At 36.7% G+C, this 24,839-nt stretch overlaps 1 protein-coding gene across 6 annotated transcripts in view; it reads right to left on the bottom strand.

Annotated features, from left to right (window-relative positions):
• Positions 1–665: 665 nt before the first annotated feature.
• The window catches only part of LOC137217515 (charged multivesicular body protein 1B2-like), a 43,298-nt gene continuing 19,124 nt past the window's right edge, over positions 666–24,839 (bottom strand). For all 6 annotated transcript variants that reach the window (XM_067724449.1, XM_067724448.1, XM_067724450.1 and 3 more), the window contains 6 exons: positions 21,046–21,189; positions 20,591–20,659; positions 20,397–20,504; positions 17,118–17,161; positions 6,477–6,549; positions 666–6,065 (listed from right to left, as the gene is read on the bottom strand). In XM_067724449.1, the coding sequence (XP_067580550.1) occupies positions 6,021–6,065; positions 6,477–6,549; positions 17,118–17,161; positions 20,397–20,504; positions 20,591–20,659; positions 21,046–21,189 (483 nt within the window). In that variant the 3' untranslated portion in view covers positions 666–6,020. The remainder of the gene's footprint in view (positions 6,066–6,476; positions 6,550–17,117; positions 17,162–20,396; positions 20,505–20,590; positions 20,660–21,045; positions 21,190–24,839) is intronic.

Genomic DNA, 24,839 nt, shown 5'->3' with positions numbered 1-24,839 from the left:
AAAGCAATTATACTCCAATAAAAATATTTTTAAAAAGCAAGACAATTTCAAGTCCTTTACAAGTGGAATGGTGTTGCTATATTCACCCGAGCTAAGTAATGCCTCTTCTTTATGAAGCTTACAATGGGTGTAACATGAATGGGAATAATGAATTTAGCTTTCGATTTTCTTTCTTCTGTAAATAGGCAATTCCACCTGGAGGGCCTCAAAAATGCATAATGAGCTGGGAAATCTATAGATTTTGGTAATTGGAAATCTTTCTTTTCTTCTCATTACCTGGAAAAGTATCTTCCATCATCTTTCATTTAACCCCAGAATGGCTCTTAGACTTTGTTTGATTGAATCTAAATAAGAAATTATCAAGATTCCATATAATTGTTACTTCAAACCCAAATCCCTTTATAGAAGTAACATAAAATCACTGTGCGATGTTTTCCAAAAGTTTTAATCTTTTTCCTGCCAATGATTTCATGTCATTTTGATAAAGCAAAAGCTAAACATATCAAGCTCTGGCATGATCAAGTTTGAGTAAGATTTCTAAGAAATGGACACAGCATCATTTTATGAACCTTCACTTGGAACATGGGACCCAGCAAGACATTTTATTTTAATGACCAAGCAAGACATTGAATGAAGACATTTTATTTTAATAAAATAAAAATTTTATTTTAATGACCAAGCAAGACATTGAATGAAGACATTTTTTCCTTCCCTAGGTTAGAGAACAAACATTAAACAGAATAAGTTATTTTACTAGGCATAAATTTTCCTTTAACATTCTATTTGGACTTTTCTAACTGAAGGCTGGAAGGCTTTTACCTGTCTGGCAGATGAAATAACTCATGAGTTAGTGGTTAATATATAAATTATTAAGCACCACAGGCACAACAGTCATTTATTTGTAGTGAGGCACTTTCAAGAACTTTGTACCTGCTAGTACAGTAGAGAAGTAGTATACAGACAAGAATATAGACAGTATCATCAGTAGGTAGTAGGCTGGATAGATTTTATTCTTGTAATTTTAGTCAAGTGACTTTGACCAATATATATTTTTGCTTGGGAGCATTTCCCAGTGTGGAAGATGAAAACCTTGATTATGAATACAACTTAGTTAACTTTGCAACAAATTGATTCCATTTGTTAACTTATGGAAAAACAGCTATGATTTCCAAACTGAAATATAAAATCATATTTTTCTGATAGCTCAAACTGGAGAAGAAAGAACCAATCTTCACCTAAAACACCTATTTGTCTCAGGATGAACTACCCTCTAGTCAAGAATTTGATTAGTTGCTTTCACTGTCTCAGCAATAAAATCAGAAAATTATATATTGGGAATAGAATGTGGATGAGGTATAACAAGACTTCTCTTGTAATTCCAGTTAGAATCCAGTATAGTACAGTGCCATGAGCACTGAATTTGAAGTCAGACATATCAGTAATAAAATCCAAGCTCTGTTTCTCAGTTGCTGTATGACTCTTCACCATCTACTTCAACTATCAGCCTATTTTCCTGTTCTCTAAAAATTGGGATAACAATCATCCAACTGCTCACAGGATTTTGAGGATTAAATAAACCACAATATATCAAAGTACCCAGAACCATTCCTAACACATAGTAGATGCCCAACAAATGTGGTAGATCTGAACCTCTCTGGTCTCCTCTTCTGTAAAATGAGTTACGGGGTGGAATAGATGTTCTCTAGCTCTCCTGAGACAAAAGACTCTAAGACTCATAACATCTTAATACTGCATTTAGCAATCTTTTGGGTGAATAGTAGAAAACAGAAAAGAATGGAGGTAATGTACTGTACTACAGCAACTCACTTCAGTTTATGCAACCAATGTACTCTAAAAAGATTTGTAGAAAGGGAATATAAGGCCCAGATGGGGGTAAGAGAATTATCTAAGTTAGAAGTCAGTATCAGAGCTAGAGCTAGAAATCCAAATCAATCACTGTAGATCAGATCTGGGGTTTTTTCCTCTACAGTCTACACTAGAGCCAATTTAAGACTCTCTTGGAACAGTTATTTACTAACAGTTATTTACTAACTTGAGCAAATCCACCGAAAACTAGGCTAGGTTTGTCTTTGGCAACCTATCAATCATTTTCTTATTTTCTTTATAGATAACTAGTACCCTTAAGACTCTCTTCAGATAGTCCATCCAGATGTCCTTTCCCATAACTTTCTAAATTGTAAAGCAAACTCATCTCTCATCATAATTTACCTGTTCTATCTCCTATTTGTTTCCTTGTAGCAATGACTGGTAATAAATTAGCAGTTAAAATAATCCAGCCCACAATGCTTACATAAGAAAGTGGAAAAGTTTTGGCATTGAGGCATATAGGAGCAGGGATATAATTTTTGTCAGGGGTCCTTTTTAAGATTGCTTTAAATAATAGCCACATCGTCTAAAGGGTGAAGGTGCAGCAAAATGTTTCTGAGCTTTTAACCTTATACATTTTACCAAATGATATAATCAAATACTTAGAAAAAAATCTGGAGAAAAGTAGATTGATAGGGAACTAAAACTGAAGGTAAATGAAAGGTGCTGTGATGTCTACTTTTCATGATAGTATAGTTTGATGTGTTACTTTTCAATGATTGAATCACTTATCAAAGTAGAAATAGAACTTGTACTAACAAGGTAAGAAAGAGTTCACAGTTTGTGGGGCTGTTGGTCTAAGAACAAATTGTAAGAAAGAAAAATTTATTATAAGATAATAAATGAATCCAAAAGCAAAACTTTGTGTCTATCAGAGAACAATAGTTTTAAAAGACAAATCTGATTTGGTTGTTAAATAAAACTATGAGCAGTTATCTTTAGATCAGAGTCATTTATATTTCTAGATGTAAGTAAGCCATATTTGCAATTTAACAATTTGCATTAAAGTCAAAAAAGAAAAAAAAATCAATCACTGTAGATCAGATCTGGGGCTTTTTCCTCTACAGTCTACACTAGAGCCAATTTAAGACTCTCTTGGAACAGTTATTTACTAACAGTTATTTACTTCCCACCAATGGAAAATAAGAAAACTCTATTTCACAGATATTTTAGTCTGTAATAATCTCTTCTATGCTTCTCTGGGATGTTCCAAATGTAATAAACTTACCCTTTAAGTAGAAAAGACAAAGCATCAATGATAAACAAAATGGAATATTACCACATTGAAGTCACATCATATAGTCAAATTATGAATTACCAAGAAAGTTAAATAGGTTTAACCCAAACATAGCAAAAAAGTAATTTCTCATTTCATTAACCAGTGAAAATAATCTTCATTTATACATGCTCTCTTTTACAATAGGAAACATTACATATGAATAGTGAGTACTTAGCAAAAAAACGAATCGATGGAAAAAGGATTAATCTCCAAAATATATAAACAGCTCATCCAGCTCAATATTAAAAAAACAAACAACCCAATCCAAAACTGGGCAGAAGACCTAAATAGACATTTCTGCAAAGAAGACATACAGATGGCCAAGAAGCACATGAAAAGCTGCTCAACATCACTAATTATTAGAGAAATGCAAATCAAAACTACAGTGAGGTATCACTTCACACCAGTTAGAATGGGCATCTTCAGAAAATCTACAAACAACAAATGCTGGAGAGGGTGTGGAGAAAAGGGAACCCTCTTCCACTGCTGGTGGGAATGTAAATTGATACAGCCACTATGGAGAACAGTATGGAGGTTCCTTAAAAAATTAAAAATATAATTACCATATGACCCAGCAATCCCACTACTGGGCATATACCCAGAGGAAACCATAATTCAAAAAGACACATGCACCCCAATGTTCATTGAAGCACTATTTACAATAGCCAGGTCATGGAAGCAACCTAAATGCCCATCAACAGACGAATGGATAAAGAAGATGTGGTACATATATACAATGGAATATTACTCAGCCATAAAAAGGAACAAAATTGGGTCATTTGTAGAGACATGGATGGATCTAGAGACTGTCATACAGAGTGAAGTAAGTCAGAAAGAGAAAAACAAATATCATATATTAATGCATATATGTGGAACCTAGAAAAATGGTACAGATGAACCGGTTTGCAGGGTAGAAATAGAGACACAGATGTAGAGAACAAATGTATGGACACCAAGGGGGGAAAGCGGCGGGGGGGGGTGGGGGTGGCAGTGTGATGAATTGGGAGATTGGTATTGACATATATACACTAATATGTATAAAATGGATAACTAGTAAGAACCTGCTGTATAAAAAAATAAATTAAATTAAATTTAAAAATTAAAAGAAAAAGAGCCTCCAATAATTGCACTTTGAACGAAGAATGCCTAAACAGGTGCTCTTAATAGAATTTCATGAAATATTGGCATTCTTTCATGGATCAATCATACATTAAGTAAGGAAAAACACTTTACCTACTTAACCTAGATTAGTAGTACACTTTCTAAAATCTAACTTGGTCACTTCTCCACATTTGAGACTGCTACATCAGAAAAGTGCAGGCACATGTTAATTTGTTCATCTTAGTTGGGTAAAATATAGATATTCCTGGGGAGATGGCAAGTAGTACAGCTGGTCATTAAATACTTTCCCCCAAGAATCCTGGCCTTCAAGAGTCTAGTCTTCTTTACAATCTTATGAGTTTTCTGCCCACCCTGTATGTTATGCTCCTGACCTCCATTAGGCTGGAAGTTATTTGCATAGCTGGGCAAAACATTTTATTCCAATTTATTTATTTTCCACTTTATTTCCTCCAGTTATGAGAGTTGTTTAAGATAAAAGAATGAACACATTTAACCAGGACTTATAGTACAGTTGACCCCTGAACAACACAGGTTTGAATTGTGTGCGTCCACTTATACACAGATTTTTTCCAATAAACACTACAGTACTACACAACCTGTGTTTTGTTGAATCTGCGAATGTGGAACCACAGATACAGAGGGCCAGCTATAAAGTTATACGCAGATTTTCAACTGCAAAGGGGGCTTGAAACCCATAACCTCTACGTTGTTCAAGGATCAACAATAATTGTAACTTGAGTTGGTTCAATTTTGTTTTGTTATTTTTTGTTGGTTGGTTTAAAAACACAGGCCAAGATTTTTGAAAACCAATCAACAATTCTGTCAGAAATGTAAATGATGTTAAGGCCATGCAAATTAATCTCCTTTTAAAATACAACCTAACAAGGGTTGAGTGCAAATTGGGTAATCATTAAAAATGTGTTTCACTTTCATTTAAAAGTATGAAATGTTGAATTTCTTGGTGAGTCTTAACAGTGATATTTACCAAAGAGAAAAATATTTAATGAGCAAACCTTAATTTCTTTGATTTAATTTTGCAGATTTTTTATCAATGAAAAAATTTTTTATTTAAGGAATTCAATTAATAGTCATTAAATTACTAGGTAAAGATTCTCATAGTAATCTAAATTTAAAAGTTGATGAATACATATTAAAAGTCAACTGAATTTCTGCTTGAATAGCAAAAACAAACATAAAACACAAAAAGTAGCACTGTCCATTGTATGACGCTAAATGAGGTGTTTTTGGTTATGTAAACATATTAAGTAAACATATTTTCCCTGTTTTTATTTTTATGCATCACATGTGAATGTAGACAGAGATTTAAAACTACCTTGAGTTAAAAAGAAACCAAAACTTTTATTCTATACTTTATTCTGTATAAAGTACTTTATTCTGTAGTACTTTGGTCCTAGATTTTTTAATGTAATTTTTGAGGAAGATATTTCATATACAACAAGTTAATGCTAGCTCAGTCTAAGACACCTACAAAAACCCGTCTCTTGCACTTTTCAACATAATATACAAAACTGTAAAATCTGTCAAGGTGGAAACTCTCTGGAATTAAAGTACTGGAAAGTACAGCAAGGTAAAAGAAAGCATTATATACAAATAGTGTTAAGCATTCTGTAATGTATGGCATTCTTATTGTAATTGGAGTGAAACTTATCTATACATACACAGAAAATATTTCAGAAGCCAGTGAAGTAAACAAAAGCGCCAGTTCTTTAAATTACACTTGATCACGTAGACGAGCAAGTCTCTGTGATACTTCATCCTGGAGAAAGCAAAAATTAAAAGTCACAGGGCTGTGACAAATATAAATCACTAATATTTTAAATAGCTCATATTCAAATAAGATTTAAAATCTTGTCTAAAAAATTCACACAAAAATATTAAGAATTTACTTTTTTTAAACATTTCAAAATAAATGGAGAACTTAATAGAGCAGAAGGCTATGAAGGGGAACAAATTCAATTGTTAAATGAAATATGCATGCAATGTCCATCATTAAGGAGTTAAAGGCTAATTACATCTTGCTTATTTACGATGATGTCATATTATAGTAGAAAAATACTCTTTATAATAGATAAAAGGAGAATATATTTGCTTATATATACATATAAATACACATATATTTAATTCATTCATCAAGTTCATACAAATCAAGATAAAATCCAACTTCTACCTGTTCCATGGAAGTAACACCTGTGCCAAAACAACCTGTTTGACCTTGTGGTAGTTCCATACTGAGATCAAGGCTACAATTTTAAAATAATTAACATAAATGAATGTTAATATAAGCATTTTTCTCCTTATCTAATTATAACAAGCTTATAATTGTTATTATAAATTACAAAAACATGCTTATTGCAAATCTGAATATTCTACCTAGCATTTTACCTTAACTTAAATAAACATAATACTGGTTCAATTTTATAGATGCAAATAGAACTTAAAAATATTCTGGGGACTTTCCTGGTGGTGCAGTGGTTAAGAATCCGCCTGCCAGTACAGGGGACATGGGTTCGATCCCTGGTCCTGGAATATCCCACATGCAGTGGAGCAACTAAGCCCCTGTGCCACAACTACTGAGCCTGCGCTCTAGAGCCCACACACCCAGAGCCGGTGCTCTGCAACAAGAGAAGCCACCACAATGAGAAGCCCTCGCATCACAACGAAGAGTAGCCCCCCCAACGCCGCAACTAGAGAAAGCCCGTGCACAGCACAAAGACCCAATGCAGCCAAAAATAAATAAATTAATTAATTCAAAAATACAAATTCTGGGCTTCCCTGGTGGTGCAGTGGTTGAGAGTCCACCTGCTGATGCAGGGGACACGGGTTCGTGCCCCGGTCTGGGAAGATCCCACATGCCACAGAGCGGCTGGGCCCATGAGCCATGGCCGCTGAGCCTGTGCGTCCGGAGCCTGTGCTCCGCAACGGGAGAGGCCACAACAGTGAGAGGCCTGCGTACAGCAAAAAAAAAAAAATAATAATAATACATATTCTGAATGTCCACCTTAGGAATTTTAAAGAGTTTTTGTTGAGTCCTAGTGGCAACCCATGTGGATAATAATCTTATGATAGAAAAGTGAATAAAATATAGGATAATGATCTGGTCATCTGAACAAAAAGAAAGACCAAAACAATGGTTATCCAATGTACTGAATTTACTGGAGATTACTATATGTCTTCTACTGTAAAGAAAATTAATGTGCCAAAAAAAGATAAAACAGGTTAGACATATGTAGCCTCAGGATCAATATCCATATCTAACATTTGAGCTAACTTCAAGTTCAGTGTTTAGATCCTGAGCTACCCTTGCTAGAAATCATTACTTGCATCTACCCATATAACTGAAGTTTAGAAAAGTTAAGTACACTTGCCCAAGATCACTCTAGTGACAGATAGGATTCAAATCCAGGTTTGTCTCCTTCCAAGGCCACGATTTTAATCTCCATTATAAATACTCCTGAGGATACAAACTACTCTTTCTGCCTGTCTCTAGACGAGCGTATGCCAACTCCAGTTTGAAAACACTACAGTGAATACAGTAACTTCATCATTAGGAGATTCTAGAGACAGATTGTTATTTAAAAGGTAAAGATATAGTATACTAAAATTTTGCTATACTTAAACATCTATAAGGATGGGTATTTCGACATCAATGGTTCTACCTATTTCTACTGCTCCAGTCACCACCCATTATTGACAGAAGTAATCACTCGATTTTGGCTCCCTACACTCAAGGAACATTTGTCATTGTATGGAGGCATTTTTGGCTGTCACACCTGGGGGGAGGGGTGATATTACTTGTGGGTAGATGCCAGGGACACTACTAAACATCCTACATACATAGGACAGCCCCTAGGATTATTAGCCCAAAATGTCAACAGTGTCAAGTTTGAGAAATCCTATTCTAAATCTTATAAAAAAGTTGTCTACTGAACTTGATTTCCACTGAGAGTCAGTAAGGCTGTGATACGGCAATATTCGTTTTGAAAGACCTCCCTTGCTCTATTTTCAAGCCCAATCTTCTTATTTCGTCTTTGGTACAAAGAGAAACAAGTTTTTAGCCTCATATTAATAAAATGGAGTCTTTTTACACATGCCTTAGTCTCTCCTGTAATACTTAAAAATCATCCTTCTTACTAACTCCTTGTTGGATATGGGCTATATTAGATACTAACAAAGCAAAATAGTGTACCACCTACCCTCTGGCCCTGTTCTCAAATATTGCAAACCTGATTTATTAACCTAGGTTTTAACCCACTAATGAAAGATACAACAGTGAACTAAAGAGCTGGTAACTAATTAAGTTCTTTCTAATTAAGCATTAGTTTCAACACTAGAATAATATTAATCAACTCTATTTTCCAGGTGTCTTTAAGAACCTTATTTCAACCTATTACTCTACCTTTGAAGATAAAGCATAAAACTTTAGTATCACCCAGTTTTAATCTTTATCTTTGAAAAAATATTTTTAATTCTTTACTATAATGTTCTCTTGAACTAAGTAAAATACCAGAGAATACTGATATAACATGACTTCTGTAGCACTGATAATATTAGAGTCAAGTCATTCCCCTCAAACATGAAGAGCCTAAAATAAATAGCCTAACAGATACCCTATTTCTAATAGCTGGGCCAGAAAGGGTGTTAATTATTTACTTTTTTAAACAACAAATAACCATCTACAACAATAAAATGCTGCCATCTTTTGAACTCCTTGGATGTTTTGCACATATTGCTCAGTTTGCAGGACTCAAACTTGGCTTAAGACTTAATGGCCTGGGAAAGGCGGAAGATGGCGGAAGAGTAAGACGCGGAGATCACCTTCCTCCCCACAGATACACCAGAAATACATCTACACGTGGAACAACTCCTACAGAACACCTACTGAACTCTAGCAGAAGACCTCAGACCTCCCAAAAGGCAAGAAACTCCCCAAGTACCTGGGTAGGGCAAAAGAAAAAAAGAAAAAACAGAGACAAAAGAATAGGGACGGCACCTGCACCAGTGGGAGGGAGCTGTGAAGGAGGAAAAGTTTCCACACACTAGGAAGCCCCTTCGCGGGCGGAGACTGCGGGAGGTGGAGGGGGGAGCTTCGAAGCCACGGAGGAGTGCACAGCAACGGGTGCGGAGGGCAAAGCGGGGAGATTCCCGCACAGAGGATCTGTGCTGACCGGCACTCACCGTCCCGAGAGGCTTGTCTGCTCACTCGCCGGGGCAGGCGGGGCTGCGAGCTGAGGCTCTGAGGCTCGGGTTTCCATTTTGGACGGAGCGCAGGGAGAGGACTGGGGTTGGCGGCTTGAACATAGCCTGAAGGGGTTAGTGCACCACAGCTAGCCGGGAGGGAGTCCGGGGAAAAGTTTGCACCTGCCGAAGAGGCAGGAGACTTTCCTTCCCTCTTTGTTTCCTGGGGCGTGAGGAGAGGGGTTTAAGAACGCTGCTTAAAGGAACTCCAGAGACGGGTGCGAGCCGCGGCTAAAAGCGCGAACCCCAGAGACGGGCGCGAGCCGCGGCTGAAAGCGCGTACCCCAGAGACGGGCGCGAGCCGCGGCTGAAAGCACGGAATCCAGAGACGGGCGCGAGACGCGGCTGAAAGCGCGGACCCCAGAGGCGGGCGGGAGACGTTAAGGCTGCTGCTGCCGCCACCAAGGGGCCTGTGTGCGAGCACAGGTCACTCTCCACACCCCTCTTCCGCGGAGCCTGTGCAGCCCGCCACTGCCAGGTTCCCGGGATCCAGGGACAACTTCCCCGGGAGAACGCACAGCGCGCCTCAGGCTGGTGCAAAGTCACGCCGGCCTTTGCCACCACAGGACCGCCCCGCACTCCGTGCCCCTCCCTCCCCGCCGGCCTGAGTGCGCCAGAGCCCCCGAATCAGCGGCTCTTTTAACCCCATCCTGTCTGAGCAAAAAACAGACGCCCTCCAGCGACCTACACGCAGTGGCAGGGCCAAATCCAAAGCTGAGCCCTGGGAGCTGTGAGAACAAAGAAGAGAAAGGGAAATCTCTCCCAGCAGCCTCAGAAGCAGCGAATTAAAGCTCCACAATCAACTTGATATACCCTGCATCTGTGGAATACCTGAATAGACAACCAATCATCCCAAATTAAGGAAGTGGATTTTAGGAGCAAGATCTATGATTTTTTCCCTTTTCCTCTTTTTGTGAATGTGTATGTGTATGCTTCTGTGTGAGATCTTGTCTGTATAGTCTTGCTTCCACCATTTGTCCTAGGGTTCTATCCGTCCATGTTTTTTTTTTCTTAATAATTAATTTTAATAACGTTATTATACTTTACCTTCGTTCTTTCTTTCTTTCTTTCTTTCCTTCCTTCCTTCCCTCCTTTAGACAACGAATCATCCCAAATTGAGGAGGTGGTCTCTGACAGCAAGATTTATGATTTTTCCCCATTTACCTCTTTTAGTGAGGGTGTATGTGTATGCTTCTGTGTAAGATTTTGTCTGAATAGCTTTGCTTCCAACATTTGTCCTAAGGTTCTATCCGTCCCTTTTTTTTTCTAAATAAGAATTTTTTAATTCAATAACTTTATTATACTTTATTTTATTTTTACTGTATCTTCTTTCTGTCTTTTTTCCTTCTTTCCCTCCTTCCTTCCTTCCTCACTCCCTCCCTCCCTCCGTTCTTTCCTTCTTGCCTTCTTTCCTTCTTTGCTTCTTTCTTTCTTTCTTCGTTCCTTCCTACCCTCCTTTCCTTCTTTCTTTCCTCATACTTCTACTAATTCCCTCTACTTTTTCTCCCTTTTATCCTGAGCCGTGTGGATGAAAAGCTCTTGGTGCTCCAGCCAGGAGGCAGGGCTCTGCCCCTGAAGTGGGAGAGCCAACTTCAGGGCACTGATCAACAAGAGACTTCCCAGCTCCACATAATATCAAATGGCGAAAATCTCCGACAGACCTCCATCTTAACACCAGCACCCAGCTTCACTCAACGACCAGCAAGCTACAGTGCTGGACAACCTATGCCAAACAACTAGCAAAACAGGATCACAACCCCACCCATTAGCAGGGAGGCTGCCTAAAATCATAATAAGGCCACAGACACCCCAAAACACACCACCAGACGTGAAACTGCCCACTAGAGAGACAAGATATAGCCTCCTCCACCACAACACAGGCACTAGTCCCCTCCACCAGGAAGCCTACACAACCCACTGAACCAACCTTAGCCACTGGAGACAGACATCAAAAACAGGAGGAACTACGAACCTGCAGCCTGCAAAAAGGAGACCCCAAACACAGTAAGATAAGCAAAATGAGAAGACAGAAAAACACACAGCAGATAAAGGAGCAAGATAAAAATGCACCAGACCTAACAAATGAAGAGGAAATAGGCAATCTACCTGAAAAAGATTTCAGAATAATGATAGTAAGGTTGATCTGAAATCTTGGAGATAGAATGGACAATAGAATGGACAAAATGCAAGAATCAGTTAACAAGGACCTAGAAGAACTAAAGATGAAACAAGCAACGATGAACAACACAATAAATGAAATTAAAAGTACTCTAGATGGGATCAATAGCAGAATAACTGAGGCAGAAGAACGGATAAGTGACCTGGAAGATAAAATAGTGGAAATAACTACTGCAGAGCAGAATAAAGAAAAAAGAATGAAAAGAACTGAGGACAGTCTCAGAGACCTCTGGGACAACATTAAACGCACCAACATTCGAATTATAGGGGTTCCAGAAGAAGAAGAGAAAAAGAAAGGGACTGAGAAAATATTTGAAGAGATTATAGTTGAAAACTTCCCTAATATGGGAAAGGAAATAGTTAATCAAGTCCAGGAAGCACAGAGTCTCCCATACAGGATAAATCCAAAGAGAAATACGCCGAGACACATATTAATCAAACTGTCAAAAATTAAATACAAAGAAAGCATATTAAAAGCAGCAAGGGAAAAACAACAAATAACACATAAGGGAATCCCCATAAGGTAAACAGCTGATCTCTCAGCAGAAACGCTACAAGCCAGAAGGGAGTGGCAGGACATACTGAAAGTGATGAAGGAGAAAAACCTGCAGCCAAGACTACTCTACCCAGCAAGGATCTCATTCAGATTTGATGGAGAAATTAAAACCTTTACAGACAAGCAAAAGCTGAGAGAGTTCAGCACCACCAAACCAGCTTTACAACAAATGCTAAAGGATCTTCTCTAGGCAAGAAACACAAGAAAAGGAAAAGACCTATAATAACGAACCCAAAACAATTTAGAAAATGGGAATAGGAACATACATATCGATAATTACCTTAAATGTAAATGGACTAAATGCTCCCACCAAAAGACACAGATTAGCTGAATGGATACAAAAACAAGACCCTTATATATGCTGTCTACAAGAGACCCACTTCAGACCTAGAGACACATACAGACTGAAAGTAAGGGGATGGAAAAAGATATTCCATGCAAATGGAAGCCAAAAGAAAGCTGGAGTAGCAATTCTCATATCAGACAAAATAGACTTTAAAATAAGGACTATTAAAAGAGACAAAGAAGGACACTACATAATGATCAAGGGATCGATCCAAGAAGAAGATATAACAATTGTAAACATTTATGCACCCAACATAGGAGCACCTCAATACATAAGGCAAATACTAACAGCCATAAAAGGGGAAATCGACAGTAACACATTCATAGTAGGGGACTTAAACACCCCACTTTCACCCATGGACAGATCATCCAAAATGAAAATAAATAAGGAAACACAAGCTTTAAATGATACATTAAACAAGATGGACTTAATTGATATTTATAGGACACTCCATCCAAAAACAACAGAATACACATTTTTCTCAAGTGCTCATGGAACATTCTCCAGGATATATCATATCTTAGGTCACAAATCAAGCCGTGGTAAATTTAAGAAAATTAAAATTGTATCAAGTATCTTTTCTGACCACAACACTATGAGACTAGATATCAATTACAGGAAAAGATCTGTAAAAAATACAAACACATGGAGGCTAAACAATACACTACTTAATAATGAAGTGATCACTGAAGAAATCAAAGAGGAAATCAAAAAATACCTAGAAACAAATGACAATGGAGACACAACGACCCAAAACCTGTGGGATGCAGCAAAAGCAGTTCTAAGGGGGAAGTTTATAGCAATACAAGCCCACCTTAAGAAGCAGGAAACATCTCGAATAAACAACCTAACCTTGCACCTCAAGCAATTAGAGAAAGAAGAACAAAAAAACCCCAAAGCTAGCAGAAGGAAAGAAATCATAAAAATCAGATCAGAAATAAATGAAAAAGAAATGAAGGAAACAATAGCAAAGATCAATAAAACTAAAAGCTGGTTCTTTGAGAAGATAAACAAAATACATAAACCACTAGCCAGACTCATCAAGAAAAAAAGGGAGAAGACTCAAATCAATAGAATTAGAAATGAAAAAGGAGAGGTAACAACTGACACTGCAGAAATAAAAGAGATCATGAGAGATTACTACAAGCAACTCTATGCCAATAAAATGGACAATCTGGAAGAAACGGACAAATTCTTAGAAATGCACAACCTGCCAAGACTGAATCAGGAAGAAATAGAAAATATGAACAGACCAATCACAAGCACTGAAATTGAAACTGTGATTAAAAATCTTCCAACAAACAAAAGCACAGGACCAGATGGCTTCACAGGCGAATTCTATCAAACATTTAGAGAAGAGCTAACACCTATCCTTCTCAAACTCTTCCAAAATATAGCAGAGGGAGGAACACTCCCAAACTCCTTCTACGAGGCCACCATCACCTTGATACCAAAACCAGACAAGGATGTCACAAAGAAAGAAAACTACAGGCCAATATCACTGATGAACATAGATGCAAAAATCCTCCACAAAATACTAGCAAACGGAATCCAACAGCACATTAAATGGATCATACACCATGATCAAGTGGGGTTTATTCCAGGAATGCAAGGATTCTTCAATATACGCAAATCTATCAATGTGATAAACCATATTAACAAGTTGAAGGAGAAAAACCGTATGATCATCTCACTAGATGCAGAGAAAGCTTTTGACAAAATTCAACACCCATTTATGATAAAAACCCTGCAGAAAGTAGGCATAGAGGGAACTTTCCTCAACATAATAAAGGCCATATATGACAAGCCCACAGCAAACATCATCCTCAATGGTGAAAAACTGAAAGCATTTCCACTAAGATCAGGAACAAGACAAGGTTGCCCACTCTCACCACTCTTATTCAACATAGTTTTGGAAGTTTTAGCCACAGCCATCAGAGAAGAAAAGGAAATAAAAGGAATCCAAATCGGAAAAGAAGAAGTAAAGCTGTCACTGTTTGCAGATGACATGATCCTATACATAGAGAACCCTAAAGATGCTACCAGAAAACTACTAGAGCTAATCAATGAATTTGGTAAAGTGGCAGGATACAAAATTAATGCACAGAAATCTCTGGCATTCCTATATACTAATGATGAGAAATCTGAAAGTGAAATCAAGAAAACACTCCCATTTACCACTGCAACAAAAAGAATAAAATATCTAGGAATAAACCTACCTAAGGAGACAAAAGACCTGTATGCAGAAAATTATAAGACACTGATGAAAGAAATTAAAGATGATACAAATAGATGGAGAGATATACCATGTTCTTGGATTGGAACAATCAACATTGTGAAAATGACTCTACTACCCAAAGCAATCTATAGATTCAATGCAATCCCTATCAAACTACCACTGGCATTTTTCACAGAACTAGAACAAAAAATTTTGCAATTTGTATGGAAACACAAAAGACCCCGAATAGCCAAAGCAATCTTGAGAACGAAAGAAGGAACTGGAGGAATCAGGCTCCCTGACTTCAGACTATACTACAGAGCTACAGTTATCAAGACGGTATGGTACTGACACAAAAACAGAAAGATAGATCAATGGAACAGGATAGAAAGCCCAGAGATAAACCCATGCACATATGGACACCTTATCTTTGATAAAGGTGGCAGTAATGTACAGTGGAGACAGGACAGCCTCTTCAATAAGTGGGGCTGGGAAAACTGGACAGGTACATGTAAAAGTATGAGATTAGATCACTCCCTAACACCATACACAAAAATAAGCTTAAAATGGATTAAAGACCTAAATGTAAGGCCAGAAACTATCAAACTCTTAGAGGAAAACATAGGCAGAACACTCTATGACATAAATCACAGCAAGATCCTTTCTGACCCACCTCCTACAGTAATGGAAATAAAAACAAAAATAAACAAATGGGACCTAATGAAACTTCAAAGCTTTTGCACAGCAAAGGAAACCATAAACAAGACCAAAAGACAACCCTCAGAATGGGAGAAAATATTTGCAAATGAAGCAACCGACAAAGGATTAATCTCCAAAATTTACAAGCAGCTCATGCAACTCAATAACAAGAAAACAAACAACCCAATCCAAAAATGGGCAGAAGACCTAAACAGACATTTCTCCAAAGAAGATATACAGATTGCCAACACACACATGAAAGAATGCTCAACATCATTAATCATTAGAGAAATGCAAATCAAAACTACAATGAGATATCATCTCACACCAGTCAGAATGGCCATCATCAAAAAATCTAGAAACAATAAATGCTGGAGAGGGTGTGGAGAAAAGGGAACACTCTTGCACTGCTGGTGGGATTGTGAATTGGTTCAGCCACTATGGAGAACAGTATGGAGGTTCCTTAAAAAACTACAAATAGAACTACCATATGACCCAGCAATTCCACTACTGGGCATATACCCTGAGAAAACCAAAATTCAAAAAGAGTCATGTACCAAAATGTTCATTGCAGCTCTATTTACAATAGCCCGGAGATGGAAACAACCTAAATGCCCATCATTGGATGAATGGATAAAGAAGATGTGGCACATATATACAATGGAATATTACTCAGCCATAAAAAGAAACGAAATTGAGCTATTTGTAATGAGGTGGATAGACCTAGAGTCTGTCATACAGAGTGAAGTAAGTCAGAAAGAAAAAGACAAATACCGTATGCTAACACATATATATGGAATTTAAGAAAAAAGATGTCATGAAGAACCTAGGGGTAAAGCTGGAATAAAGACACAGACCTCCTAGAGAACGGACTTGAGGTTATGGGGAGGGGGAAGGGTGAGCTGTGACAGGGCGAGAGAGAGTCATGGGCATATACACACTAACAAACGTAGTAAGGTAGATAGCTAGTGGGAAGCAGCTGCATGGCACAGGGATATTGGCTCGGTGCGTTGTGACAGCCTGGAGGGGTGGGATAGGGAGGGTGGGAGGGAGGGACACGCAAGAGGGAAGACATATGGGAACATATGTTTATGTATGACTGATTCGCTTTGTTATAAAGCAGAAACTAACACACCACTGTAAAGCAATTATACCCCAATAAAGATGTTAAAAAAAATTAAAAAAAAAAAAGACTTAATGGCCTGATCATAGTAGAATTCTTTTGGAAGATCCTATTAAAAACAATTAGACATTTGATATATGCTGAACACAGACGGTACAGAGGAAACTTTTTAAACACTCCTGCCTCCCTCAGTCACCTTCCTTCATTTCTTATCACACACTAACCAAATCTATCTCCAGAGATTTTTAAGAAAATACTAAGATGATTGGAACAAAGTCATATTTTTATGAGCATGACAAAGAGCTGGATGTTCTAAAGGTCCTTGAAGCACTAAATTCTAGTGTCAAAAACCTAACTCTGACCATTGGTGATATTTTTATCCACATTACATAATTGTAGGACTTGTAGATATTAAATCAAGATTATTTCAAAAGCATCTCAATAATTTCTTACCCAGCTTCATCTGCCATTTCTTGAAGCAGCATATCCACCTGGTTCTAGAATAAAAAAATGAGAATTTGTATTTGAATGGTATTTGCTTTTTGGGTAGTTTTTGTTTCTGACCTAGCTTTAAAAAGGGGGAACTGATCTACAGTTTTTAAAAGAAAGTTTTAAAAAATTTTTACCACCAGAGGGAGCTGAATTATCTCATAAAATGATTTATTTATGAATAATGTTAAATTATAAAGCCTTAAACTATGAGGTTATGTGAAAAATATTCACAGTGATATTCACATATAATTTGAATCTGAGTAATGTAGCTCTCTAATGGAGCGAACCAACTTTGCTGGTATTTAAAATGTAACAGACTTAAATTTTAGATTAATCATAACTGTCCTTTCTGCTAGTTGATGCAAATTTGATATTAAGGATTACTTTTTAAAGTATCTAGAGATGAATAAAATATAAGTATTGAGATATTTACAACAGTACAGGAGTTCTCAGGGAATAGAGTCCAATTAATTAAAAAAAACTTGTTTTTAACTTATTTAAAATATTTTGAACATACAGGTAGGAGCTCTAAGACATAGTTACAGCTCTACCACAAGGTGCCAAATTTTAAGCAAACCTCTAATAATGTTGTTGGGCCTTAGTCTCTCTTGTCTTTCATTCACCTTCAAAATATAAAAAAGTTCAGAAAATAATAGATCAAATACTTCTGTGCATTTAGATTGTGTTGTTTTTACTTCATATCTAAAATACCATTATTTGTGTTTTTAAAATTTACTTAAATGGCATTATACTAAGTATACTATTCCGCAACTTGTTTTTTTAATTCAACCTTATAAGATCTAATTATATTGAGATCTAGAGCTCTAGTTCATTAACTTTCACTCCTGTATAGTACTGTAATATAAAATACTCTCAACTGTATTTATCCATTTTATTTCTGGACATTTAGACATTTTCCCCTAATTTCTCCTGATTATAGACAATAGTGCAATGAACATTCTTATGTAGAAGTATGTTTATACACATGTAGGTCTTTTGTGTATAAATTTAAAAATAGAAGTACTAGGTTATAGGTCACATGCATTTTCATATACTCTGATTTATTCAACAAATATTAACTGAGCACCTACTTTATGCCAGATATCATTTTAAGCGTTAGGGATACATCAGTAAACAAAAATAATTAAAAATATCCCTGCCTTCATTAAGCTTACATTCTAGTGTGTGCACATGAAAGGGAGGGGCAAATAAAAACTTTTTAAATTATGTGGTTTATTAGAAGGTGATATGTACAATGAAGAAAAATAAAGCAGGGATGGTAGATAGGGAGTACAGCACTCGGTGGATGTGCCACTGGTGTACTTCTAAGTAGGATGATCTTAAAAGACCTCACTGAGAAAATGACATTTGAACAAAGAACTGAAGGAGGTGGGGGAGTGGGCAATGAGGATGAGTGCAAGACAGATGAAGAAGATTCAGGCAGAGGAACCTGCAAGTGAATGGCTTTGAGGAAGAAATGTACATGGTGTGTTTGAGAAATAACAAGGAAGCCAATATCTTAGTACAGTGATGAGCAATAATAGGAGATAAGGTCAGAGAAGCAGGATGAGGTAGATCCTAGAGGGCACTATAGGCCACCATAAAGAATTAGGCTTTTATTTTGAGAGACATGCAGAGCCACTGAAGGGTTCTGAGCAGAAGAATGACATGATCTGACTTGTTTTATCAGGATTGCTCTGGCTGCTATGTTAAGAATGGACTGTAGATATTACCGCATTGCTTTTCCAAAATGAATATGCTAATTTAAATTCTAATTACTCATTAGCAAGGTATGAGAATTTGGGCATCTAAGCATGCCCATTTCTAATGTAAATTTTGGTTGACTCTTTATGAAAAATGTTTTGTATATACTTGAATATCCCCAGCACCTAGCACAATACCTGAAACAGGAGAAGGTGCTTAGCAAATGTTAGGTGAATGAATCTCAAGATTTTTCAGAGCTAAAAGGCATTTAGATATCATCAAATCCAACCCTACATTTTACAGCTATGAATACTGAGGCCCAAGGTAGTGAGTATCTTAAGGTCCCAAACTTAATTAGTGGCAGAGTAGGGATTAGAAATCCAAGTGTCCTGACTTCAAGTCATTTTTCCAGTCCCCTTGTGTTTTCCTAATCTTGACCATAAAATCACCTGGAAACCACCTAAGGTGCCTGAATAAGAATCAGAAACTCTAGGACAGTGCTTCTCAAAATCAGGGCATAAATATCACCTGTAAATCTTATTAAAATGATTCCAATTCAATATATCTGTGGATAGGGTCTGAATTTCTGCATTCCTAATAAGCTCCCAGATGATACAGATGTTCCTGATTTTTGCACCACACTTTGGGGAAGCAAGGCTCTGGAGGAGGTATAAAAGTAATGACTAAATATATGCTCTCTATAAGATATATACATGAATACTTTCTTCTTAACTCTAAAACATGAATATAAGCTTGTTCTCTTATTATTTACCTCTTAGTGAAAGGCATCACCTTCAGTAAAATTCTGATGGATGGCTATTGATTTTTCTCCTAACCTGTTTTGTAAATTATCCATATTATCATCTTATGTAGTGATAACAAGTTTTTTGTTTATTTGATGAACTATGTGATAGGTGCTGGGATCAAAAAGAAGATTGGTAATGATATAAATCTTCTATTTTAATATTCAAGTTTCACAAAATCTTTATTTCTGGCTCACATGACATCCAAACTAGTTTCAAATTTAATTTTCTCTGTAGCACATCTCTAAGTTGCAGATGCAACAACATCCTAGAAAACATCCTAGTTTTCTGAAAAATAATTGATCTTGTAATTTACTATTTGTTCATCTGTGATCTGTGCCTAATAACATACCTAAAGAGTAGGCAGGAAGCAGACTATCTGCAATGAGATGACTTAACTGGGGTTAGGATATTACCTAATACCCACTGGCCTCAGTGAGTCCCTAGTTCAATGCTTTTATCAATAAGGACCACTGGCAGCAGGGCAGAACCAAGTTCCATACTCTCTAGACATGTGACCTATAATAATTCTTAGAACTTCAAAACAAGATAGGAAATGTCATCTTCTAACATGTCCTTAGGAATCCAGGGTCAGAGCATAACTTCCTACTTGCATTTTGGGGATACACCATGTTTACTTCACATTCTAGAGATGATTTAGGTTCACAAAGCCATTATATTTTGAAGTTGGGTAATTTTTAAAAGTTAGTGTAAGTAGAGAAACTATTCTTACTTGTGGTGTTGTTAGGGTTGTAGTACTACTCATTGTGTCTTCCATTTGTTGCGTTTGAACATCCAGTGTTTCAAACTGCTGTTCAAATTTGTCCATCAGGGCAGAAATCTGCAAAAAGAAATATGGTCATAAGAAAAAAACTTACTCTGAAAAGATATTATCTGAACATCAATATATTTATTTATCTTTTTTACCTTTTCAAGGTTCATACTCCTCAATGTAGCATCCATAGACTTAACTACATTTGCCATGGACTTGGTTACCTATTGGGAGTATAAAAAAAGAAAAGACTGAGAATCCTATAATATAAACAACCTCAAAATTTATGTAGTTTCTTATATTACTTGTAGATCATCTTATAAAATTTATCTACCGTTTCCTTAACAGTAAAAGTACACTATGTATTTCTGGTTTAGGCATCGACTATCTTTTATCTTTGACTATTCATTGGAAGACAACTAATTAGACCTTAGCTGAAAAGCCACTGCCAAAATCGGTTTCCTCAGTAAGCATTTTGACTATCTTTCTCCTGCCCAGGAAGGCGAGTACCTTTGTAACACTTTGCAGTAGATTTAGATTTCTGACAATTCTTAATACCTCCAATAACTTAAATCAAGAGTTCCTATTATTTACAGATATTAAGGCTTACCTTGCCCATTGTAACTGCACTTTGAACTCTGGCTGCCACAGCATCAACCCTAGCACTCATTCTCAAGAAATTAATTGTTTGGTTCTTCTGGCGGATTGCATTTTCAGCATGTCTTACAACTTCTGTATTGCCTTTCTGAATGGCCTGTTTTAAACACAGCAAAAGTAAACAGTGAAGACAAACACCAAAAATAAATATAGGGAGCAAAAGTAGATATTTTAGAAAGAGGAAAACAATGCCCAACTAACATATTTTTAATATTTAAGAGCTTTTACAATTAGTATTTTTAGGAAATAAAAGGAGAATTTATAGTCCTTTAATTTTTTATTTATGACTAAAAGATATATACTCATTAACATTTTAAGAAATTAGAATATAAAGTTTAAAATTTTTCCCATAATCACTCAGCCATTACCACTATTAATATTTCAGTATAAAGTATTCCAAGTACATAAACCTATTTATTGAAATATTACAATATAAATTACAAGAGTACTGTACATCAGAGCATACTGTTTTCTCATCTAATTAAAAATTTTTTAAGTCAATAAATATATAACTACATCATCACTCTAAAGACTGTGTTTAAAAAAAAAAAAGGCTGTGTTGTATGGATGTACCATTAATCAGGGCTTTCCTCGTGTGTGGTAAAAACACTACTGATAGTACATAAAATTATTTTAGATGTTACACAGACATAAGTATCTTCATTTTAATCATGCATTTATTTAAATGTATATCTGAAATGGATATGACTAGCACAGATCCATGCTTTCTGCTATACTGTAATAGCTATGGCAAGGTATGAAGTTAAAAGTCAATTTAAAGAAAAATGTTAAATAGCTCAGATGGTACCCCAGTATAGCAAAATCGATAGGGTACATAAGTGACTGAAATTAGAGCACATGGATCAGTTAAGATCCCTGTTTGCTGGGTATTTAGTTTGTTTCCAATTCTTCAATAATATAAACACCAATGTGATAAATACATTAGTATATGCAACCTCAAACACTTTCCAAGTTTTTTTCCCTAGTTAACATCCATAACTACATATAGCTACAATTTTTTTTCTTGTGATGAGAACTTTTAAGATCTCTTAGCAACTTTCAAATATATAATAAAGTATTATTAACTGTAGTCACCACGCTGTACATTATATTCCCAGGACTTATTTTATAACTGATAGTTTGTACCTTTCAGCCATCTTCACCCATTTCACACACACCCACCCCCCACCTCCTTCCTCTGGCAACCACAAATCTATTCTCTTTATCCATGAGCTTTTTTTTTAAGATTCCACATAAGTTAGATCACATGGCATCTGCCTTTCTCTCTCTGACTTATTTCACTTAGCATAATATGCTCAAGGTCCATCCATGTTGTTGCAAATGGCAGGATTTCCTTGTTTATGGGTGAATAATATTCAACTTTATATATATATATATATATATATATATATATATATATATTCCAAATTTTCTTTTTCCATTCATCCATTGATGGACACTTAGGTTGTTTTCATGTCTTTCTTAAAAAATTAATTTATTTTATTTATTTTTGGCTGCATTGGGTCTTCATCACAGTGTGCGGGCTCCTCATTGTGGTGGCTTGTCTTGTTGCAGAGCACGGGCTCTAGGCACGCAGGCTTCAGCAGTTGTGGCATGTGTGCTCAGTAGTTGTGGCTCATGGGCTCTACAGCACAGGCTTGGTACTTGTGGCACATTGGCCTAGTTGCTCTGTAGCATGTGGGATCCTTCCTGGACCAGGGCTTGAATCCATGCCCCCTGCATTGGCCAGTGGATTCTTAAGCACTGCACCACCAGGGAAGCCCCGCATGTCTTGGCTACTGTAAATAATGCTGCAATGAACATGGGGGTGTATATATCTTTCTGAGTTAGTGTTTTTGTTTCCTTCAGATAAATACGCAGAAGTGGAATTGCTGGACCATTTGGTAGGTTGTAATTTTCACTTTTCAAGGAACATCCATACTGTTTTCCATAGTGGCTGCACCAATTTATATTCCCACCAATAGTGCACAAGGGTTCCCTTTGCTCCACAACCTCTCCAACACTTTTTGCTTTTTGTCTTGTGTGTGTGTGTGTGTGTGTGTGTGTGTGTGTGTGTGTGTGTGTGTGTGGTACGCAGGCCTCTCACTGTTGTGGCCTCTCACGTTGCAGAGCACAGGCTCCGGACGTGCAGGCCCAGCAGCCATGGCTCACAGGCCTAGCCGCTCTGCCGCATGTAGGATCTTCCTGGACCGGGGCATGAACCCGTGTCCCCTGCATTGGCAGGCGGACTCTCAACCACTGCGCCACCAGGGAAGCCACTTTTTGTCTTTTTGATGACAGTCATTCTAACAGGTGTGAAGTGATGTCTTATTGTGTTTTGATTTGCATTTCCCTGATGATGCGTGATATTGAGAACATTTTCATGTACCTGTTGGCAAATTGGTATGTCTTTTTATGAAAAATGTATATTCAGATCCTCTACACATTTTTAAATCAGATTGTTTGGTATTTTGCTTTTGACTTGTATAAATTCTTTACATATTTCAGATATAAACGCCTTATCAGCTGTATGGTTTTCAAATATTTTCTCCCACTCAGTAAGTTGCCTTTTAAATTTTTTCATGGCTTCCTTTGCTGCGCAGAAGCTTTTTTGTTGGATGAAGTCCCACGTCTTTAATTTTGCTTTTGTTGCCTCTGCTTTTGGTGTCGATTCCAAAAAATCACTGCCAAGACCAGTATCAAGGAGTTTACCATCTACGTTTTCTTCTAGAGTTTTATGACTTCACGTTTAAAGTTCAAGTCTTTAATCCATTTTGAGATAACTGCTGTATATGTTGTAAGACAGTGGTCCAGTTTTATTCTTTTGCATGTGGCTGTCCAGCTTTCCCAACACTATTTACTGAAGAGACTGTCCTTTCCCCATTGTATATTCTTGGGTCCTTTGTTGCAAATAAATTACCATAAATGTGTGGGTTTATTTCTGATTTCTCTATTCTGTTTCATTGATCTACGTGTCTGTTTTTATGTCAATATCATGCTGTCTCATTTACCACAGCTTGGTAATATAGTTTGAAATCAGGAAGCATGATGTTTGAGCCTTGTTCTTTCTCAAGATGGCCTTGGATATTCAGAGTCTTTTGTGGTTCCATATAAATTTTAGGACTGTTTGTTCTATTTCTAGGAAAACTGCCATTGGCATCTTCATAGGGATTGAACTGAATTTGTAGATTGCTTTGAGCAGTATGGACATTCTAACAATATTAATTGTTCCAACCCATGAGAATGGAATATCTTTCCATTTATTTGCATCTTCTTCAATTTCTTTCATCAATGTCTTATAGTTTTCAGTGTAGTCTTTCAGGTCCTTGGTTAAGTTTCCCTAGGTATTTTATTTTTAATGAAATTGTAAATAAGATTGTTTTCTTAACTTCTCTGATAGTTCATTATTAGTTATAGAAACACAACTGATTTTTGTATATTGATTTTGTATCCTGCAACTTTATTGCATTTGTTTATTCTCATTTTTTTTTGGTGGATTCTTCTATATATAATGCCATGGGTTTTTTATATGTAATACATGTTATCTGCTAATAGAGACAGTTTTACTTCTTCCTTTCTGATTTGGATGTCTTTTATTTCTTTTTCTTGCCTAATTGCTCTGGCTAGGACTTCCAGCAGTATGTGGAACAGAAGTGGTAAAAGTCAGCATCCTTATCTTGATCTTAGAGGAAAACCTTTTAGCTTTTTTTCCTTGGGTATGATGCTAACTGTGGGCTTGTCATCTAT

The sequence above is a fragment of the Pseudorca crassidens genome, chromosome X (assembly GCF_039906515.1).
Source record: "Pseudorca crassidens isolate mPseCra1 chromosome X, mPseCra1.hap1, whole genome shotgun sequence".
Classification (NCBI taxonomy): Eukaryota; Metazoa; Chordata; class Mammalia; order Artiodactyla; family Delphinidae; genus Pseudorca; species Pseudorca crassidens.
The sequence above is the reverse complement of the archived record's forward strand: the minus strand, read 5'-3'. Positions and strand labels throughout refer to the sequence as shown.